Source organism: Stegostoma tigrinum, chromosome 32 (genome assembly GCF_030684315.1).
Source record: "Stegostoma tigrinum isolate sSteTig4 chromosome 32, sSteTig4.hap1, whole genome shotgun sequence".
Classification (NCBI taxonomy): Eukaryota; Metazoa; Chordata; class Chondrichthyes; order Orectolobiformes; family Stegostomatidae; genus Stegostoma; species Stegostoma tigrinum.
The window spans coordinates 29,866,573-29,886,072 of NC_081385.1; the positions used below are offsets into that span (position 1 = coordinate 29,866,573).

Here is a 19,500-nt window from a genome sequence, read left to right on the forward strand (position 1 = left end):
GCCCCCAACCCCTCAATCTACCAGCCGAAATAAGTGAAGAGCAAGTGCTGCTGGAGCTGTTAAACACTCTTCTAAAGTGAGCCTCAGGACCTTCAAAGCCATGTTTACCACCTGATTTATTTTGTATGTCATAAAATATTTGGAACTCAATGAGTGGTGCTGTTTTATAAATACAAGAGGTTCCATTTTCAGCCAGCAACAGTGAGAATCACTACTTTAGAAGGAGACTGGTTGTGTTTTTGGGCAAAATTTGTTGGTTTCTCCTTGACTGAGGTTTGAATATTGTGCTGTGGTGCCACCATCATATTTGACCCACGCTCTTTTCAATCTGCATCGTGGGCATTATTCAAACCCAGTTAAGTACGAAGGCTCCACATGGAAGAGAAGTCATGCCAAGATCTGAGACTCGTTAAATTCTGCTCCTCCTGGGCCTCTTTGAGACATTAGTCCCACTGCAAATTCAATATGAGGAAATGCTTCAATTTTCTGTGATTTCCAACAGCCACTTGATAAGGTAGAGATCTCAAACTTGAGGTTGTTGACTCACTCGCTGAGCTGGCTTGTTTTTGCTTCAGACGTTGCGTCACTATGCCAGGTGACAGCATTAGTGAAGCCGCTGATGAAGTGATGTTACTCTACTCCGCTTAGAATTTATATTGTCCAGTCCGTTATGGTGAGTAGTGTCATTTCCAGTTTTGATTTGTATGGGTTTGTATATGGGGTCCAATTCTAAATGTTTGTTGTTTGAAGTATGGGTGGAGAACCATACTTATAGGAATTCCTGTGCGTGTCTTTGTTTGGCTTGGGCTACTATGGTTACCTTATCCCAGTTAAACTGATGGCCTTCATTGTCTGAATGTACAGATATTAAGGAGAGTTCATCTTTCAGGCAGGAAACTAGCCATCGGAATACATGAACATCAGCTAGCAGCAAAATGGCACGATGAACTCTCCTTAATATCTGTACATTCAGACAATGAAGGCCATCAGTTTAACTGGGATAAGGTAACCATAGTAGCCCAAGCCAAACAAAGACACGCACAGGAATTCCTATAAGTATGGTTCTCCACCCATACTTCAAACAACAAACATGTAGAATTGGACCCCATATTCAACCTATACAGATCAAAACTGGAAATGAGACTACCCATGCTAACGGACCAGACAGTGTAAATTCCAAGCGGAGCAGAATAATATCACTTTATCAGAGGCTCCATTCATGATGTTTCCTGGCATGGTGATAAAAGTCAGAACAAAAACAAGTCATCTTGGCGAGCAAGCCAACAACCTCATCTACAATCTGAGCTACAGGTCTCTGCCAAAGCTTTAAATCAAACTTGCTTTCTTCATATTTTGCATGACAGCACAGAGAGCTTGCTAATAACAAGGCGCAGTGGCTCATTGCTGCCTCACAGTGCCAGGGACTTGGGTTTGGTTCCATCCTTGGTGACCAAGCAACCTATACAGATAATCTCCTGGGTTTCTGCATGAGTTTCCTCTGGGTGCCTTGGTTTCCTCCCACAGTCCAAAGATTCTTCATCAGAGTTATCTAGACTCAACATTAGTTTGCTGTCTCTCTGTAGAATCTGCTTGAACTGCTGGGATTTCTGGCATTTTTTTTGTGTTCAGCATAGATTCCAGCAACTGCTATAATGTGCTCCTCCAATATCTGGCCAAGTTGCAACTGATGGTAAAGGAGACAGTCGCAGTGGCAAGGATATGCTGAATGGGGGGGCAGAAACAAGAGATGTGTGCTAATGATCAGAAGAGATTATGGCTTAAGGGGAAGCTGGGATCCTAAAAGCAGGCTTAGGTCCAAGAATAACCAGTCTCTATGGTAGTTTCAGCCCTACCCCTCACAGGCTGAGGCCTCAGTCATGGCCACTCCCATTCCAATCATGGGAAGCATCACAATGGCAGGTTGAGCACAATAGTCTCTATAGTCAGCCAAATTATCTTTGGTTGTAGAAACATAGATAAAAGGAGCGAAAGTACGCCATTTGATCCTTTGAGCCTGTTCTACCATTCATTATGATCATACCTTGTTACAGCTTTGATCCCTTTAGCCACAAGAACCAGATCCTTCTTGAAAACCTTTGATGTTTTGGCCTCAGTGCTTTGTGGAAGAGAATGTCATAGGCTCACCACTTTCTGGGTAAATAAATTCCTCCTCATCTCGGTCCTAAATGGCTAACATATTCTTCGTCTGTGATCCCTGGTTCTGGACTTCCCAGTCTTGGGGGCATCCTTCCTGTTTCTATCCTGCCTAGTCCTGTTGGAATTTTATGGAGTTATGGGAGATCCCTGTTCATTCATTTAAACTTCAGTGAATGTAATCCTAATGGACCTGGTTTCTCTTCATACATCAGTCCCACTATCCCAGAAATCAGTGTGGTCAACCATTGCATTCTCTCCATTGCCAAAACATTCTTTATCAGATAAGGTGATCAAAGCTGCATACAATACTCAATGTGTGGTCTCATCAAGGCACTGTATGATTGTAGCAAGACATCCCCAACTACTACTCAGCCTGGACTATAGGTGGGATGCTGCACACAAACCGCTAAACTGAACCGTCCAATTGCAGCAACTTCCCAGTTGGCCTTCGTTAATTGGTCTTAAATTTGCTTTTTTATTCATCCATGTGATGTTGGCATCGCTAGCTAGGCCAGCATTTAATGCCCCTCCCTAATTGCCCAGAGGGCAGTTAAGAGTCAACCATATTGCTGTGGGTCTGGAGTCACATGCAGGCTGGACCAAGTAAGGATGGTAGTTTCCTTCCCTAAAGGGCATTCATGAGGTGGTTTTATTTAATGACAATCAGTAATGGCTTCATGGTCATCATTAGACTGAATTCCAGATTTTTATTGAATTCAAATTCCACCATAGCAGAATTTGAACCCAAGTCTCCAGAACATTACCTGGGCTTCTGGATTGACAGTCCAATGCTAGTTAGCAGTGGGCTATTGCCTCCCCATGAAGCCCCATCAATATTCCTTGAAGAAGTGTACTGGCAACCTGCACTGCACCTGACCTCCGCCCCCCTCCCCCCCCTCCACCCTGCCCTCCAACCCCCTCCCACCTCAAAGGTTTCCTGGGTGCAGTACTGAGCAGGGAACTGGCACACCAGCTGATGGAGCTATTGTTAGGCCCTCATCAGCAACTGTAACTCAGAGCTATATGTATTCAAGATGCTAGTGCAGTAAATGCTTAGGAACATAGTCTGATGAATTGGGTTGTGAATGAATTCAGGAAATGTTGAAATAGTTAGAATATCATAAGTTGCCCTAGGAATGTTGCAAACTCAATTCCTTATTCAGGTGGATAAATCAAGTTGTTTTGGGAGAATGAAAAGAAATCATTACAGATGCACAAAGGAAAGGTTGCAAATCATACAATATAGATTCCTGTGTTATAAGCTTCAAGGAACTTCACATCTGGCTGCCTTCCTCTTAGCAGCAAACCTGACCCTAATGTTGCAAGTTGAGTGCTTTCACTGCCTTTGTACACCTTAAGCACAACTAGAGATTTCAGATTATAAACTGGATTTATGTAGATTTCAATCTCCCACGATGTAGCTGGCCATCTAATCAGACTGCCTCAGCAGCCCAAAAGGGGCAGTCCATCCTAGAGGCTAATAGCTATCAAAGCAACAAGCCTCCCTGAAACCCAATACTATGAGAAATAAGAGATAACAAGGTGTAGAGCTGGATGAACACAGCAGGCCAAACAGAGAAGCAGGAACGCTGACGTTTCGGGCCGAGACCCTTCTTCAGAAAAGCTGCATACAACGCTCGGTGTGTGGTCTCACCAAGGCACTGTATGCTTGTAGCAAGACATCCCCAAATACCACTCAGCATGGACTATATAGGTGTCTAGGGTCTAGGCCCAAAACGTCAGCCTTCCTGCTCCTTTGATGCTGCTTGGCCTGCTGTGTTCATCCAGCTCTATACTTTGTTATCTCAGATTCGCCAGCATCTGCAGTTCCTACTATCTCTGGATCAATTAGACATCATGTGTGAATGTACCCTTTCTATTATCCACCAGATATACACAGTAAGGCAAGGCTGGCTTCAGTCTGTTGATATTCATGTCTTTAGACTGCACCTGATGAGGTTAACACTGCCCTCTGCACTAGCTAAGTACTGACTGTTACCTCTGATCGTTCAGAACTACTGCACACCATACAACAAATAAAGCCACACTCATCTAAAGGGCTCCCAAACTACGTTCCTTGTGAACAGATGTAATCAGATTGGACTCCCATCTGTCTGCCACCATCTTTCATATAACTAGCCTGCCTGTACAATGTCCTCAGGTACTAATTTAGGTATCAGGCAACAAGTAACACAGGGATGTTAATTGTACTTTGTAACCACATATACACACAGCAACTCGATACCATTATTCACAGAATGGGATTTGTTCTGTGTTGCGGGAGAAGCATTTTTGAATGCCCAGTGGATTCTGACTTGATGAAGGACAATCTTCAAATCCATAGCTTCATTAACCCAAAGTCTCAGCTGATCAACATCTAACACCTGACCCTGCTACACATCCACTCCCCCAGTTGATGTCTCTGAGCTCTCACACACACATAGCCTTATTGTTTGCTGCACTCCTCAAATGACTGTGGGTGGGACAATGATCAGTATCTCCAAGGCATTCCTTTTAATGCTAGGCAGTGGATCTTTGCTCAAATATAAGTAATTGCAGAGGGAATAAGGACATGGTCTTACACCTGGAGCAGGCATAAATAGAGAAAAAGGCTGATAAATTCATTCTGAGTTGCAAAGTGTATGAATATAGGTCTGCTCACGTTTCCCATTAATGCCACAAAATTTATCTGGAAAGTCTTATTGTCATGAGTACTCAAGTACAAAAGTACAGGAACATAGTGAAAAGTGTACAATGTCACCACACAAAGTGCCAAATTGGGTACAAAGTACCCAGCAACAAATCTTAGTCACTAAAATAGATTAGGTACAAAAACAGAGAATTAAAGAAAAAAGCTAAGAGTTCTACATTATAGTTCTTCATAGTGTAAATTAGGAAAACCTGTCAAGTTCAAAGATAGACATTACAGTACTTCTACAGCTTTCAGGCATTCTACAGTGGAGGGGGGAGGGGGTGCGCTGTGGGGGTGCTGGTGGCAGGGAGGATGCTTTCCACACGTTGTCTCACTCTCCCCCATGTTGGGCTCACAAGCCACTGACTGCCATTTATGACAGCTGACCACACCGGGCCCCAGTCCAATGATCCATGGCCAGAGTGAGATGTGACTTTGGACTCGGTACAAGCTGCTTTAACAAAATCAGAAATTACTGGAGAATCTCAACACGTCTGGCAGCATCTGCGATGAGAAAGCTTCGAGTTCCAGCATCCAGTTTTTGTTTTGACAATCTGCTTTTAAAGTCTCATCTGTACATTCACAGTGGAATTCATCCTGAGTGATTGAAGCTGCTGAATTGTCAGCAAAATGCTGCAAATCTGAAACAAACACAAAAAAGTCATAGAATCCCTACAGTGTGGAAACAGGCCCTTCAGCCCAACAAGTCCACACCGACCCTCAGACCACCCCACCCAGATCTATCCCCCTGTAACCCACACATCCTTTAACACTATGGGCAATTTAGCATGACCGATCCACCTAACCTGCACATCTTTGGACAGTGTGAGGAAACCCACACAGACACAGGGAAAATGTAAACTCCACACAGTCGCCCAAGGTTGGAATGGAACCCAGGTCCCTGGCACTGTGAGGCAGCAGTGCTAACCACTGAGCCACTGTTCCACCCATACTGGAGGTCTGGGCAGCATCTTTACAGGGAGAATGAGACAACATTTTGAGTCTGAAATGACTCCTTTTCAATTGGAGGTGAAGTCTGGATGTAGGAGGCTGGCACCCAGTGGTGGGCCGTCTGGGGTTTACAGAGCTGTAGGGCCTTGCTGTCTGACTGGGTACAGGAGAGAAGGAGAAAGACAGGGTCTCCGAGAGGTCTCCCACCTCACCTAGACCCCGAAACGCTAGCCTTCCTGCTCCTCTGATGCTGCTTGGCCTGCTGTGTTCATCCAGCTCTACACCTTGTTATCTCAGTATGCCTTCTTTGCATATACAAACAAAGGGGTGAACTAGCTTTTAAATCCTGTTCTTGTATGTTTTTGAAAGGGAAAGACTCAAAACACAGGCTCTTAACTCAGGCTACTCTAGTTGGTTCATAGAGATCATAGAATCCCTACAGTGTGGGAAAAGGCCCTCTGGCTCAACAAGTCCGCACCGACCCTCAGAGCACCCACCCAAATCCATTCACCTACAACCCACCTAATATATGCACCCCTGAACACTTTAGCAATTTAGCGTGCCCAATCCACCTAACCTGCACATCTTCGGACTGTGGGAGGAAACTGGAGCACTCGGAGGAGACCCACATAGACACGCGAAGAATGTGCAAACTCCATGCAGACAGTCGCCTGAGGGTGGAATCAAACCCAGGGCCCCGGTGCTGTGAGGCAGCAGTACTAACCACTGAACCATCGTGCCGTCTATGAAATAACCTGCAGGAGACTATATTTCAGTTTATACTATATTTTCTTCCCTTTAGGTCCAACCCTTTGACTTTCCTTGATACCCCATCAGATGTGACATATCATGTCTTTCTCCAGACAGATACTGAATTTACATCTACACTCATTTTAGCTGAATCAGCACTCTTTTATCACAGAATCCCTACAGTGTGGAAGCAGGCCATTCAGTGCATTAAGTCTGCTCCCACCCTCTGAAGAACTGCCCACCCGGACCCTATCTCTGTAAATCTACATTTTCCCATGGTTAATCCACTTGGCCTGTAGATTCCTGAACACTTTGAGCAACTTACCCTGCCCAATCCACCCAACCTACACACCTTTGGACCGTGGGAGGAAACCGGAGCACTTGGAAGAAACATACACAGACACATGGAGAATGTGCAAACCGTACACAGACAGTCACCTGAGGGTGGAGTGAAACCTCGGTGTCCTTGACAATGTGAGGCAGTAGTACTAAGCACTGGGACAACCGTGCCCCCCCAACACAGGTTTCTAAGACCTATAGTGGAATTAAAAGCCATGTTGGAATCAAAGTTCAGTGTCTGCATAGGTCACATGGGTTAAAATGTGTGGCCATGACACTGTTTGCTGTGTAGAATTTGACAGCTACATATCAGTGATAATAAAATGTGAGGCTGGATGAACACAGCAGGCCCAGCAGCATCTCAGAAGCACAAAAGCTGACGTTTCGGGCCTAGACCCTTCATCAGTTTGTGCTCCTGAGATGCTGCTGGGCCTGCTGTGTTCATCCAGCCTCACATTTTATTATCTTGGATTCTCCAGCATCTGCAGTTCCCATTATCACAGCTACATATCAGTCTCTTCTTCTGTATATTTGCACTTTACTCTTTAAGGTAATATTTGCAGAAACTGTCTGGTAGAGTGCAGGTTCCAAGCACCTACTCATGAAAATTTGCACTAATCATTGGCATTGAAATGCCTGGCTTTGGTCTCTTTTGTAATTATTCTCTGCTGGGTGTGATCACCTTGATCTGGAACACCTTTAAAAGGTTTTTCTCTGTAAGCCTGTGGTGTTGCGGTGATGGACTGAAGCCTTTTCATTCAAGGCTATCTCTCCGGAGCTGACTTCTGATTACAGGGCTGCAGGTCCTGTCATTTCCTTTCACCAGACATTTATATCCAGCTTGAAAGTTATAAGCTCAGTGTAGGCTAGATGTCAATATCTTTCAGCACCTTTTACTCTTGAAAGTTCTGTTTGCTCAAAGGTATATTGAACTGCTTTGTGCGCATGTTATATTTTGTGTGACAGGCTAATAAAGAGATCTCATTTATATCTTCCTTATTAAAACCTTCCCCTTCTCAATCTGTATTGCTTCTCATGCTTTATTAAGTACAAATAGCATTGCTGTCCAAACAGAAGTGCTAGTCAGAAGTCTAGCAGTCGATATCTTTCATGTTTTCAAATTAGCTCCAGGAATAAGTGCAAGGGTGCTCACTTATATCCTTTTATTCTTATGACCTTTAATACTCTCTCCGTGACTCCACCCTATTGCCTATGTCTCCTGCCACACCGCTGACATCTAGCACTTACTGAGCCTCGTCTGAGGAGTAGGCCCAGTTACTGAGTGTCTGCATTATTGTCAAATGGCCACTCTTCCTTGTAAGAGCTGCAGTGCTGCATGTTGACATGTTGCCTGCTTTGTCCTCAAATGAGGTTTGCACAAGCCTGAGTGCACACCCTAACAAAATACAAACACACCCTAACACTGTATTGATACAAATGTACCCATGGGCAGCACGATGGCTCAGTAGTTAGCACTGCAGCCTCACAGCGCCAGGACCTGGGTTCGATTCCCGCCTCAGGCGAATGTCTGTGCAGAGTTTACACGTTCTCCCCATGTCTGCATGGGTTTCCTCCGCGTGCTCCGGTTTCCTCCCACAGTCCAAAGATGTGCAGGCTTGGTGGATTGGCCATGCTAAATTGCCTGTAGTGTTCAGGGGTATGTGGGTTATGGGGGATGGGTCTGGGTGGGATGCTACAAGGGGCAGTGTGGACTTGTTGGGCCAAAGGGCCTGTTTTCACACTGTAGGGAATCTAATCTAATCAAGCCATACAAACAAATACAGCAGGTACTAAACACATACAGATGATGCACAGGTGGCTATCAAAGATCCCATAGCACCATTCAAAGATTAGAAAGGGAGTTCTGTGCAATGTTCTGTAAAATATTTATCCCACTGCCAAAGCTGCTAATAAAAAGATTATGTGGTCATTATGTTATCAATGGTAAAACTCTTTGGGACAGTTTTGATCAGAAAAAGCACATCAGAAAGTAGAGGTCCACTTCTTTGTGTTTGTTTTAAATCTGTGGTTCTTCAAAGAAATTGCATTTACTGCCAGATTCTTTCCTGTCTGAGGAATAGCTTGCAATTACTGAGTGTCTGCATTATTTAAATAGCCACCTGGCTACTTAAACCAGGAATAAAGGATGAAATCAGCCCCTTTGTTTTTTGTTTAAATACTCTAATAGTTGGGGGTCTAATTTAACATGGTTACATTGTGGATTATGTCAATAATGAGGTATCAAAAGAAACAAGTACACCTCTGTGTGTATATGCAAACATAGACGCACACACATGCAGACATATACAAATACATACAATCATTGCCTTGTCTGAAGAGTCATCAGACAGGAGTTTCCATGGGGTGCTCCCATTTATGCATCATAACTTCAATGTAGGAATGACAGTAGCTCCACAATTGCAATACTAAAGGTCTGTCAGTAAAAGAAATCGGTTAATCAGGTCCTTGCATTGCTAGCCTGTATAATGAAGGCTGGGATCCTGTGTTAGCCGTGTAAATGTTACATTCGTCAATTTGTGGTGAAGCAATCCAGAGATAACCCTAAGCCCCATACAGATCAGAGTCCTTTGTGTTGCATTTTCAGCAGAATAAAGTTTAGTCTCAAAGACAGCTGCTGATTAAACCTTCATTAAAAACAACTCTTTATCACTGAAACTTTCTGAAAGTGCTTGGGGACATTGATGCCAGGGTGAATATGAATCAGTATTGACGGCATTCTTAAAACACAAAGACTTTGAAGGTCAAGAGATGATTCAATGGTAATTTAAGCTTCATTTCTGCATTTTTAATCCATTGGAAATCCTGAAACTCTTTGATCTTGTGGATTTTTAAAAAACTATCCTGGGAATGATCTGACTGAAATCTTTGCTAGTTGTTTGAGCTGGGCTTTGTTGCTGGAGTTCTGCCTTTGATTTTCTTTAAAGTAATGCTCTGTCTGTCTTGTGCTTTTTACAGTGCCACCACAGATCGTTGTGAGACCTCGAGATCAGATTGTAGCTCAGGGCCGCACCGTGACCTTCCTCTGTGAGACGAAGGGGAACCCTCCTCCCGCTGTCTTTTGGCAAAAAGAGGGAAGCCAGGTGGGATTTGTCCCAGTTACACAACAGCGCAAACTCAAACTTGTCCATTGTTCCTCACCAGGAAGGAATCTGAGACGTTTAGATGGGAGAGTCGGGATGGGGGTGGGGGGTGGCTTGCCATGAAAGAGGGGAGTGTGCTGGAGGACACCAGATATATTTCAAACCTTTCACCCAGAGTGCTCAATCATATCCTTGTATTTTAAGACACTAATAAAAGCAGGAAATGCTGGAAATTGCTCAGCAAGTCAGGTAGCTTCTGTGGAGAGAGAAAGAGTTTTGAGTTAAACCAATAACTAGCCAAAGGAAAAATTTTCACCCTCGTGAAACCTGAACTGGGTGTAATTAATAGTGAAGTGTTCCATCGCCCAGCATAGAGGTCACTCAACATCAGCTTGCACGTAAAATGATAAATTACATACTTACAAACAAGGCTACTCTTCCCACAAGCTTATTTGCTTGCAGATGATAAAGGCTGTTTTAAGAGCACCTCAGCTTTATTGTGTAGGAACTCATTCATAGGATTTGCGAGTACTTTTCACGAGCTGTCAGACTTCCACGTAACTGATTCTGTTAAAAATTTGAGTGGAGAAAGTGTCTTAGCGAAACTGTTTTTCAGAGCCATTACTGTAACCACAAGGCTTCAAACCCCAAGGAGATGGTCTGTAAGATTAACTGTTACATTTAAACAGTGGTATTTCTCTGTAAAGTCAACCCAGCTGTTCAACGTATCCTATTGCTATCAGAAAGATTATTCTCAGTGATTGAATAAAGAACACTTTAAAGAATGAATTTTCAGCGTCTATTACCCATTTTGCATCTTGGACTCATCATGTTAATTGACCCTCTTTTAATCACCTTGGAACTTTACCATTCACCCTGCTGTTAGCTCACAATACAAACACCTCATTCTTGTGTATGGTTGTTTGAAGTATTAACTGTTTTCATAATCTACACATCCTGATATTTCCAGAAGAAACTCCAGTTGGAAAGCTATCACCAAAATATTTGCATATAGAATTCATTTCTTTGTCATTCTGTCATTGGAGCTGCAGTTTAGGTATAAAACCAGAAAATATTGAAATGCACCAACACCTTCTCAAGGCAAGTAGGGATGGGCAATAACTGCTGGCCTAGCCAATGACACCTATTCCCAGGACATCTTTCCATGGCCAGAACCACTTAGATGTGCAGACTTTGGAGGATACTTAGGGGTTACATCATCTCAAAAGGTGACATGTAAAACACTAAAGACATTTGAGTACTAAGTAACAAAAAGTGATGAAAATTTTCAAAGTAATTTAGTGTGACAACATAAAATGTTAACATGAGAAATTGGGCATTGCTTAGGAAAACATTGTCTTGTGCTTAGTTTTCCTTCTTGCCAGCTTCGTATTTAATTCATATTCCTCCTGTCTTTATGATGTTCACCTCTTGCTGGGTTCTAGTTCTATGGATACCAACTGCCACAAACTGATTATTGCTCCAATGTGAATTTTGACATTGAGTATGAAAGATAATTGATGCAAAGTATTTCTCAGCCAGTAAAACATTTCAGTCATTCTTGTGATTAAGGAATGCAGCAAGCAATGTTCACAAATCAAAATCCCGCATACGATAATGAGAAATTGTTTGTGTGATGTCGAGTGAGGGAAAGATATTGCCCAGAATACCAGGGAGAATGCCCCAGCTAATCTGTGAAATAGTGGGATTTTATTATCACTTCAGAAGCAGATATGACCTCAATTTAGCATTACATATAAAAGTAGCCACTTTAGACAGTGTAGCGCTCTCAACAGCAGAAACATTCTGAGGAAGGGTCACCGGACCCAAAACATTAACCCTGCTTTCTCTCCACAGATGCTGCCAGGCCTGTTGAATCTTCCTAGTAATTTCTGTTTTTGTTTCTGGCTTCCAGCATCCATAGTGTTTTTTTTTTTCTGTGCAGTACTGCTTTCATGTCTCTGGAGTAGAAGTTTTAAATAGTTGGAGTTGAAACGGGCCAGAATTGACTTAATGCTGAGCTCTGATATCATCCACACATGCTCCCTCCAGCAAATAAAAACGAGGAGCAGAAAAAAACAAGTTGATTTCTTGCTCTTTCTGATAGCAATTATAATCTAAGTGAGATCGCCTAAATGTGAAATTGAACCTACGTCATGCAAGTGCTGTGTGGTTACCCAGTAAAATCAACTGTGGAGCTTGAAGGTGTATCCTTGAACATGAGGTTCCACCTTAACAAGGTTAAAGCTGTTGACTGGCCCAATCGTACTGCATATTGCAATTTGTTTTACACTGGAACATTGGACCTGGCATGGCATGAGCGATAGCAGAGTGCCTCAATCAGCTAGAGGCTCCTTGTAAACCAGAAACAGACAGGCGACTGTCACAAGGATGGATAGATGAGCCTGGTGGTTGCCAGGAGCCAAACTGTGACTGCTGAGCTTGTTTCTGGATTTAGTGGAGCCCATTCTAAATCCAATTAGATTTCATTGTACATTTATGAAACTATTGGCCTTCAGTTTTATTTTCTTGGCCTCCAGTTTCTATGTTAAAAACTGGTTTAAATAAGTTTGATCATGACCAAATTACTTAGTTGGCAAAGATACTAATAATATTAATCCAAAGAACTGTGGATGCTGCATAAATCAGAAACAAAAACTGGAATAGAACCAGAGCAGCATCTCATAAAAGGGAATTACATCAATATTTGAAGAGGAGAAAACCTTAAGGCTGTGGGAAAACAGCAAGGGGAGCGAGGCTAATTGGATAACTCGTACAAAGAGTCAATACAGGAACAGTGGGCTGAATCACCTTCTGCTACAGTGGATGATTCTATAATTCCTGCTTGGATGTTAATGAAGTATGAAGTCGGAAAACGTCAGAATTTGTTGGTTTCAGAGAGCAGTGCAGTTCAAAGTGCAGCTGTTCCATGCTTGGAGTAATACTGGAGAAAGTGTAGTCCACCTCACAGTGATAATTCCAGTGAAGTGAGTGGGGTGCGTAGGGGTACCCTGCCTTTGGGTGTTCAAGTATATAATCCCAGGATGAAATATGGCTATTAGTATGTCTGTTACTGTTATGGTGACATGTACAAGAATCATCTTAGAATCATAAAATCCCTAAGGGTGGAAGCAGGCTGTTCAGTCCATAAAGCCCAAACCAATCCTCCAAAGAGCATCGCTCCTAGCTCCACTTCCTACCCTATCCCTATAACCTTGGATTTCCTATGGCCAATCCAGCTAACCTACACATCTTTGGACTGTGGAAGGAAATGCATGCAGACACAAGGAGAATGTGAAAACTCAATTAAAGCAGTCACCCAAGGCTGGAATTGAACCCAGATCCTTGCTGCTGTGAGGCAGCAGAGCTAACTACTGACCACCGTGTTACCCCTGACAAGAATCCAGTCATAGTGTTACATATAAGTTTAAGTAAGTTTCCTTATTGTATATTGATGCCTACACACCTTCCAAACCAGTGACCTCTTCCACCTCGAAGAACAAGGTAACAGATGGAGGGGAATACCACTGCCTGCAAGTTTCCCTCCAAACACATATCATCCTGACTTGGAACTACAGGGAAAGTCCAGTTTAATGCTTATTTCCCTTGACATATGGGAGCTCATGGATCCAACCCATTAGCCGACCTAACTCCCCATCTCCATCTTGGCCTGACTCCACCCCCACTCCCAGCTCCCTTTACCTCCTTGATGAATCCAACCCTGACTGTTCTCCTCCACTCACTTCTCTCACTTTCCTTTCTGCCACATGGGATGATCTGTCCGCAGTTCAATTGTAACACAGCCTCACCTTTGGAGCCAGATGATTGCAATTATAACAAACTTTTACCATTCATCACTGTTTCTTCACTGGGTCAAAATCCTGAAGTTTCCTTCCTACACACCCAGTGGGAATGTCTCCACTATGTGGAGACCAGCTGTTGAATATGGTGGCTCACTATTGTAACTAATGAATTAATTACAATGGAAATGAGCAACAAATGCTGGGATAGCCAATGATGCCCACATCCTGTGAACAAACAAATGAGAAGAAAGGCAAATGTGGTAGCAAACAGAGCACATTGCATTAAGCTATCAGCATGTTTCGTGTCTCCAGGACTGGAATGCTGCAGATTGTATGTGTGTATGCCTGTTCAATGAGCAATTCAATTTCAATTGTCAGGGAGCAGCTTTGATTGAACCAAATTTTATGCTTCTGTTTCTTTCCTACAGATCCTGCTTTTTCCCAGCCAGCCTCAACCTTTGGGGCGTTTTTCTGTCTCTCCGAAAGGCGAACTGACAATTACCGATGTGCAGTCGGGTGATTCTGGATATTACATGTGTCAGGCAATCAGCGTTGCTGGCAGCATCTTATCCAAGGCCCTCCTGGAAGTAGAAGACGGTAAGTCCAAGAGTATCTGCTACCTACACCCCAGCTGCCTTTGTAAATTGAAGGAAACAAATTGATTTTAATAAAATGACTTGCTGAAAGAAGGACTAAAAAATTAGATTCAGACCATGATAGCAAATCAGAACGGAGAAATATTCCAAGCAAAGGTTACAGTAGTTCTGTCACCCTCAAGGCTGAGGCCAGCCTGGTTGTCAAAGAATCCCTAGTGTGGAAGCAGGCCATTTGGCTCATGAAGTCCTCCACCCAGACCCAACCCCACCCTGCACTCCTCCTAGCCAATCCGCCTAACCTGCACATCTTTGGACTGAGGAAGGAAACTGGAGCAAACAGAGGAAACCCACACAGACACTGGGAGGACGTGCAAACTCCACACTGAGAGTCACCGGAGGTGGGGTTCAAACTCAGGTTCCTGGTGCTGTGAGGCAGCAGCGCTAACCACTGAGCTGCCGTGCCACCCAGGTTCTGCTGACTCTTTGGATCCAGCTGGGGTCAAAGGTCACATGAAGCACAGTATGGAGCAGCATATAAAACTATTAAATAATCCAGAGCCTCACAATACCAATACAGCACCTCAGCAGCTAATTATAAACAGGTAAGTTAGATTTTTACTCAATTAACATTGATGCATGGAAGATGATAAAAATCTCTGGTTGTTCAACAGCAGGTAGTGGGATTTGAAGTACTCAACCCATTTGTGAATTGAGAATCACCTGTAAGCCTACAAAGAAAACTATTGTTACTACCTGCTCTGCAATCATTTTCTGAGAGACTGAATCTCACTAGGAACTGGATTACAATTATGTTTCAACAGGAAAGAGTGTATACTCTTTCTGGAGTGCAGGTCATCACAGGAAGGATCCCATGTTGTTTGGAAGAATGATGATGAGATGACCCACAATTAGACTCTTGATCATCAGTTAAATGGAAATAATTTTGAGGCATCATTTTTCAAGAGCGCAAGAGCATATCTAACTTGTTCACGTAGTACTAACTTCTAAGCATAGAGCCAGTCAGCAGGGTGAAGTTGATTTGTTGTAAATAGTGATCCGGTTGAATTAGACAAAGGTTCTGCATGACCTGGCAAGTGGCATGTTGCCTCAGTGCTGAGAGCACTAGGGACCCGGGTCCGATTCCAGCTTTGGGCAACTGTCTCCCTGTGTCTATGTCAGATTTCTTGGGTGCTGTGATTTCCACCTACAATCCAAAGATGTGCAGGTGTGGTGGATTTGCCATGCTAAAATTACCCATAGTGTCTGGCAATGTGGAGGTTAGGTGGTTTAGCCATGGGAAATGTGGGGTTATATGGATAGGGTAGGGGATGGATCTGTGTGGGATGCTTTTCGAAGAGTCAGTGCAGACTTGATGGGCCAAATGACTTGTTTCCACACTGTAGGGATTCTATGATTCTATAATAGAACGAAAAGATGTTTCCATTGGCTTCATGGGTCTGGAACTGATGAACAGACTCTCAGTATAAGGAGGTAGCCATTGGGACTAAGATGAGGAGGAATTTCTTCACTCAGAGTGTGATGAATCTTTGGAACCCTTCACTTCAGACCGCCGTGGAAACTCAGTCATTGAGTGTTCAAGACACAAATCAATCGATGTTTAGATACTAAAGATATAATATTGTAAAGGGGATGGTGTGGGAAAATGACATTTTCGTAGAAAGTCGGCCCGTTGGCCTACTTCTCTTATTTCCTGTGTCCATAAATTGACTGAGTAAGATCAGTCAAAAATTATGACTGATATTCAGTCTGTTCAGCAGTGGATCAATAACCAAAGAAGCACCCACTGTGTGAAATTCCCATTGATCTCACCAATCAACTATAAACTCTGTTTGGATGAGGTTTGGATTGGGACAAAATCACTGATTGCTCTGTGCTATGGCTCCCACAAGCACTAAGAATGGCCAAAGTGTCTTATAATTCAGCAGCTACTTCAGGTTGGTTTTAAGCCTGAGTTATAGAAAATGAAAGTTAGATCTTTAGACCTTCATGGCATCTGTGCTCCTCCAGTGTGGCCACCATGTCCTTGTTATTGTTATTGTTATTGATTGTCTAACTCATTGCCACCAGTTTACAGTAACTGGGTATGTTAAAGTGGATTGAAACATGCAGGACATGTATTGTGTAGGAGCTTTAAAAGCCATTGGAAATTCAGTTCCTTGGGAGGTTGGACTACTCACAGCACAAGCATGGCAGAATAGTTTATTGACAAAAATAACATTTTTACGAGACATTTTCTCCACTTCAATATCCATCATGACAATGACTTGCTGTACAGAAACATTAACATACTTCAGCATCCCAAAAATATAAGGGGGAGGCAATGCCTTAATGGTATTATTGCTGGACTGTTAATCCAGAGATTCAGATAATGCTCGGGGGACCCAGGTTCGAATCCCGCCCTGTCAGATGGTGGAATTTGAATTCAATAAAAATATCGGGAATTAGGAATCTAATGATGACCATGAGTCCATTATGGATTGTTGGGAAAACCCATCTGGTTCACTAATGTCCTTTAAGGAAGGAAACTGCCATCCTTTCCGAGTCTGGCATACATGTGACTGTAGACCCACAGCAATGTGGCTGACTCTAAACTGCCCTCTGGGCAATTAGGGATGGCCAATAAATGCTGCCCAGTCAGTGATGCCCTCATTACATGAATGAATAAAAAAAGTCTCTTCAGAGATACTTCATCAAGCAAACTTTAACACTCTAAAGTTATGTAAAGAGAAATTTGGATGCATGACCTAAATCTTGGTCGAAGAAGTCGATTTTAATTGTGCTCTTAAGAGAAGATCTTTTTAGGTGTGAAGAGAGCGATTTAAAAAAGGCATGAGACACATATTTTTACAGAGAGTGGTTTGTCTGGGGAATGAACTTCGTGAAGAAGTGGTGGCTGTGGGTACAATTACAACATTTAGAAGACACTTAGATAAGTAGATGAATAGGAAAGGTTTGGAAGGACATGGGCCGGGAGCAGACAGGTGGGACTTGTTTAGTTTGGGATTATGTTTGGCATGGACTGGTTGGATTGAAGGGTTTGTTTCTGTGCTGTATGACTCTGCCTGTACAAGAGGGAGAGGTGGAGAGATGAAGGGAAAGGATTCTAGAGCTGAGAGCTTTGACGGATGAAGGTATTGTCACCACTGCTGGAGCAGTTAAAATCAGTTTTCTTTCCCAAAAGTAAACAGAGCAGTGGACTTTCTGACAGTGCTGTTGCCCCAGATACGCCAGGTCTTGACAACCTCAGTTTCAGTAGCCAAGGTTTGTGTTGTCAAAACGGATTACTACACTGTTAAGGAATTATATCTTGTAATAAACAGGATGAATGGCTCAGAGGAATCACCTGGGTTCCCACAGCCCGATATTAAAGCATTGCCTTGTGAGGGGCTGCTTTCTGCCAGCTCTGATAGAATAGTGAAGCTTCTCTGACCTTCTGAATGATGAGCAGAGCCTGTGATGGCTGACAGAGTGGCAGGCCTCCCCAAGACAATCTCTGTCCGGGGTAAGCCACTAACAGTGATTGATTTTATTTTATTTTTCTCCCCTTCTTGCAAATTTGTTGCTAGGAAATTCAATTGAGTGTGAGCTTTCCTCTGCCTTGTCACTGCTGCCAAATCGATGGCGAATAACTGGTGCTGCAAATGAATGCAGGGAACAAGATGTAGGGAGAGGATCTGTATCATGCCCTCTTTCATTATTTTTTACTTCATCTGTTTTGTACAATAGGAAGCATGATTGCTGGGACAGAACTGTCAACACTACAGCGCACTGCAGCTGGCCCCTTCATAAAAGCAAGCCATTTCTTCAATAATTAGTTGAAAGGTTACTATTGATTGAATGCTTAACACATTTGTGTGGCACTTCCTTGTTTAATATTTCATCTGAAGCAGTTTGTATTTTTAAAAAATTAACCTTCCAGGGGGTATGGATGTCACTAGCAAGACCAGCATTTATCGCTTCCTTGTAATTGCCACTTGAACTGAATGGCATCTTTGGCATTTTCAGAGGGCAGTATCATGAGACAACCACATTGCTCACAGACTTGAATCAGGCGTAGATCAGCCCAAGTAAGGAAGGCAGATTTCCCTCCCCAAAGAATATTAGTGAACCAGAAGTTTTTTTACAATAATTGTTTTAATTGCTAAAATTAGTTTTCAATTGCAGATTTGTTAATTGAATTTAAAGTCCAGTAATTGCTGTAGTGCAGTTTGAACTGTCTTCCCCCAAATAATAGCCAGGGCTTTCGGATTATTATCCAATGATACAATAATTGTCCGACTGTCTCTGCTTCAAGATTTGAAGGTCCACCACTTTCATCTCGGAGAAACACAGGATGACCACTAAATGCAAGCTTTGCCAATTTTACAGGCAAGAGATATTTTCACTGTTTAGTCCCCACTGTAGAAAGAACAGTTGACTGGTTGACTTGGTGGTGCTGCAGAAGTAGCTATGAGATGCTATCATTTATTTGGGGAAGGGAGTGTTGGGTAGTGTGGACAGCAAAAGAGCATTCTTTTTTAAAAGGCATGTCCCAGGACTAAACTTCAAAGGTTACTTCATAGAAACATAAACAATAAAACGAAAAGAAAGAAATGTATGCAACATGCAAATCTTCTGAGCAATAGAAATATAGATCTGAGAGTGGTGTGAGCTCAGTTTCTCGGTACATTCTCTTTGAACGTTGTGTAAGGTACAGAGTGAGTGACAGATGATCTGTCTGAAGGCAGGACCTTGTTTCATTGTCTGCTGGTGCTTCATCCAGTAACTTTCTTCTCGTTTTGGGCGATTTTTTTTGTTGTGGTTTTTCATTATCTTCCATAGCTCAGAGCAGGGCAAGGAGGCAGGTTACATGGTAGTGAGTAGTTTAAGTTGCTATTGGCTTTCTGTCTCTAATTTGTCCCGCTGAGTAATGCAGATTATTTCAGGGTACAGGCCTTGCAATGTAAGTTTTCAAAGAAATCTTTCCTGTTCATTCAAGGGAATTGGAATGGCAAACAAAGCTCATCTTAAAGAGCAGTCACCTGTTTGAATGGGCTTCTGGTATCAAAAGCATGCTGTCTGAAAATTTAATATTTATGCCATGTGGAAGT

The 19,500-nt window shown here is 42.9% G+C and overlaps 1 protein-coding gene across 4 annotated transcripts in view; it reads left to right on the plus strand.

Moving 5' to 3' along the window:
• Positions 1–19,500, plus strand: part of robo3 (roundabout, axon guidance receptor, homolog 3 (Drosophila)) — a 515,549-nt gene that overhangs the window by 370,435 nt on the left and 125,614 nt on the right. For all 4 annotated transcript variants that reach the window (XM_059639127.1, XM_059639125.1, XM_048562049.2 and 1 more), the window contains 2 exons: positions 9,866–9,990; positions 14,222–14,390. In XM_059639127.1, the coding sequence (XP_059495110.1) occupies positions 9,866–9,990; positions 14,222–14,390 (294 nt within the window). The remainder of the gene's footprint in view (positions 1–9,865; positions 9,991–14,221; positions 14,391–19,500) is intronic.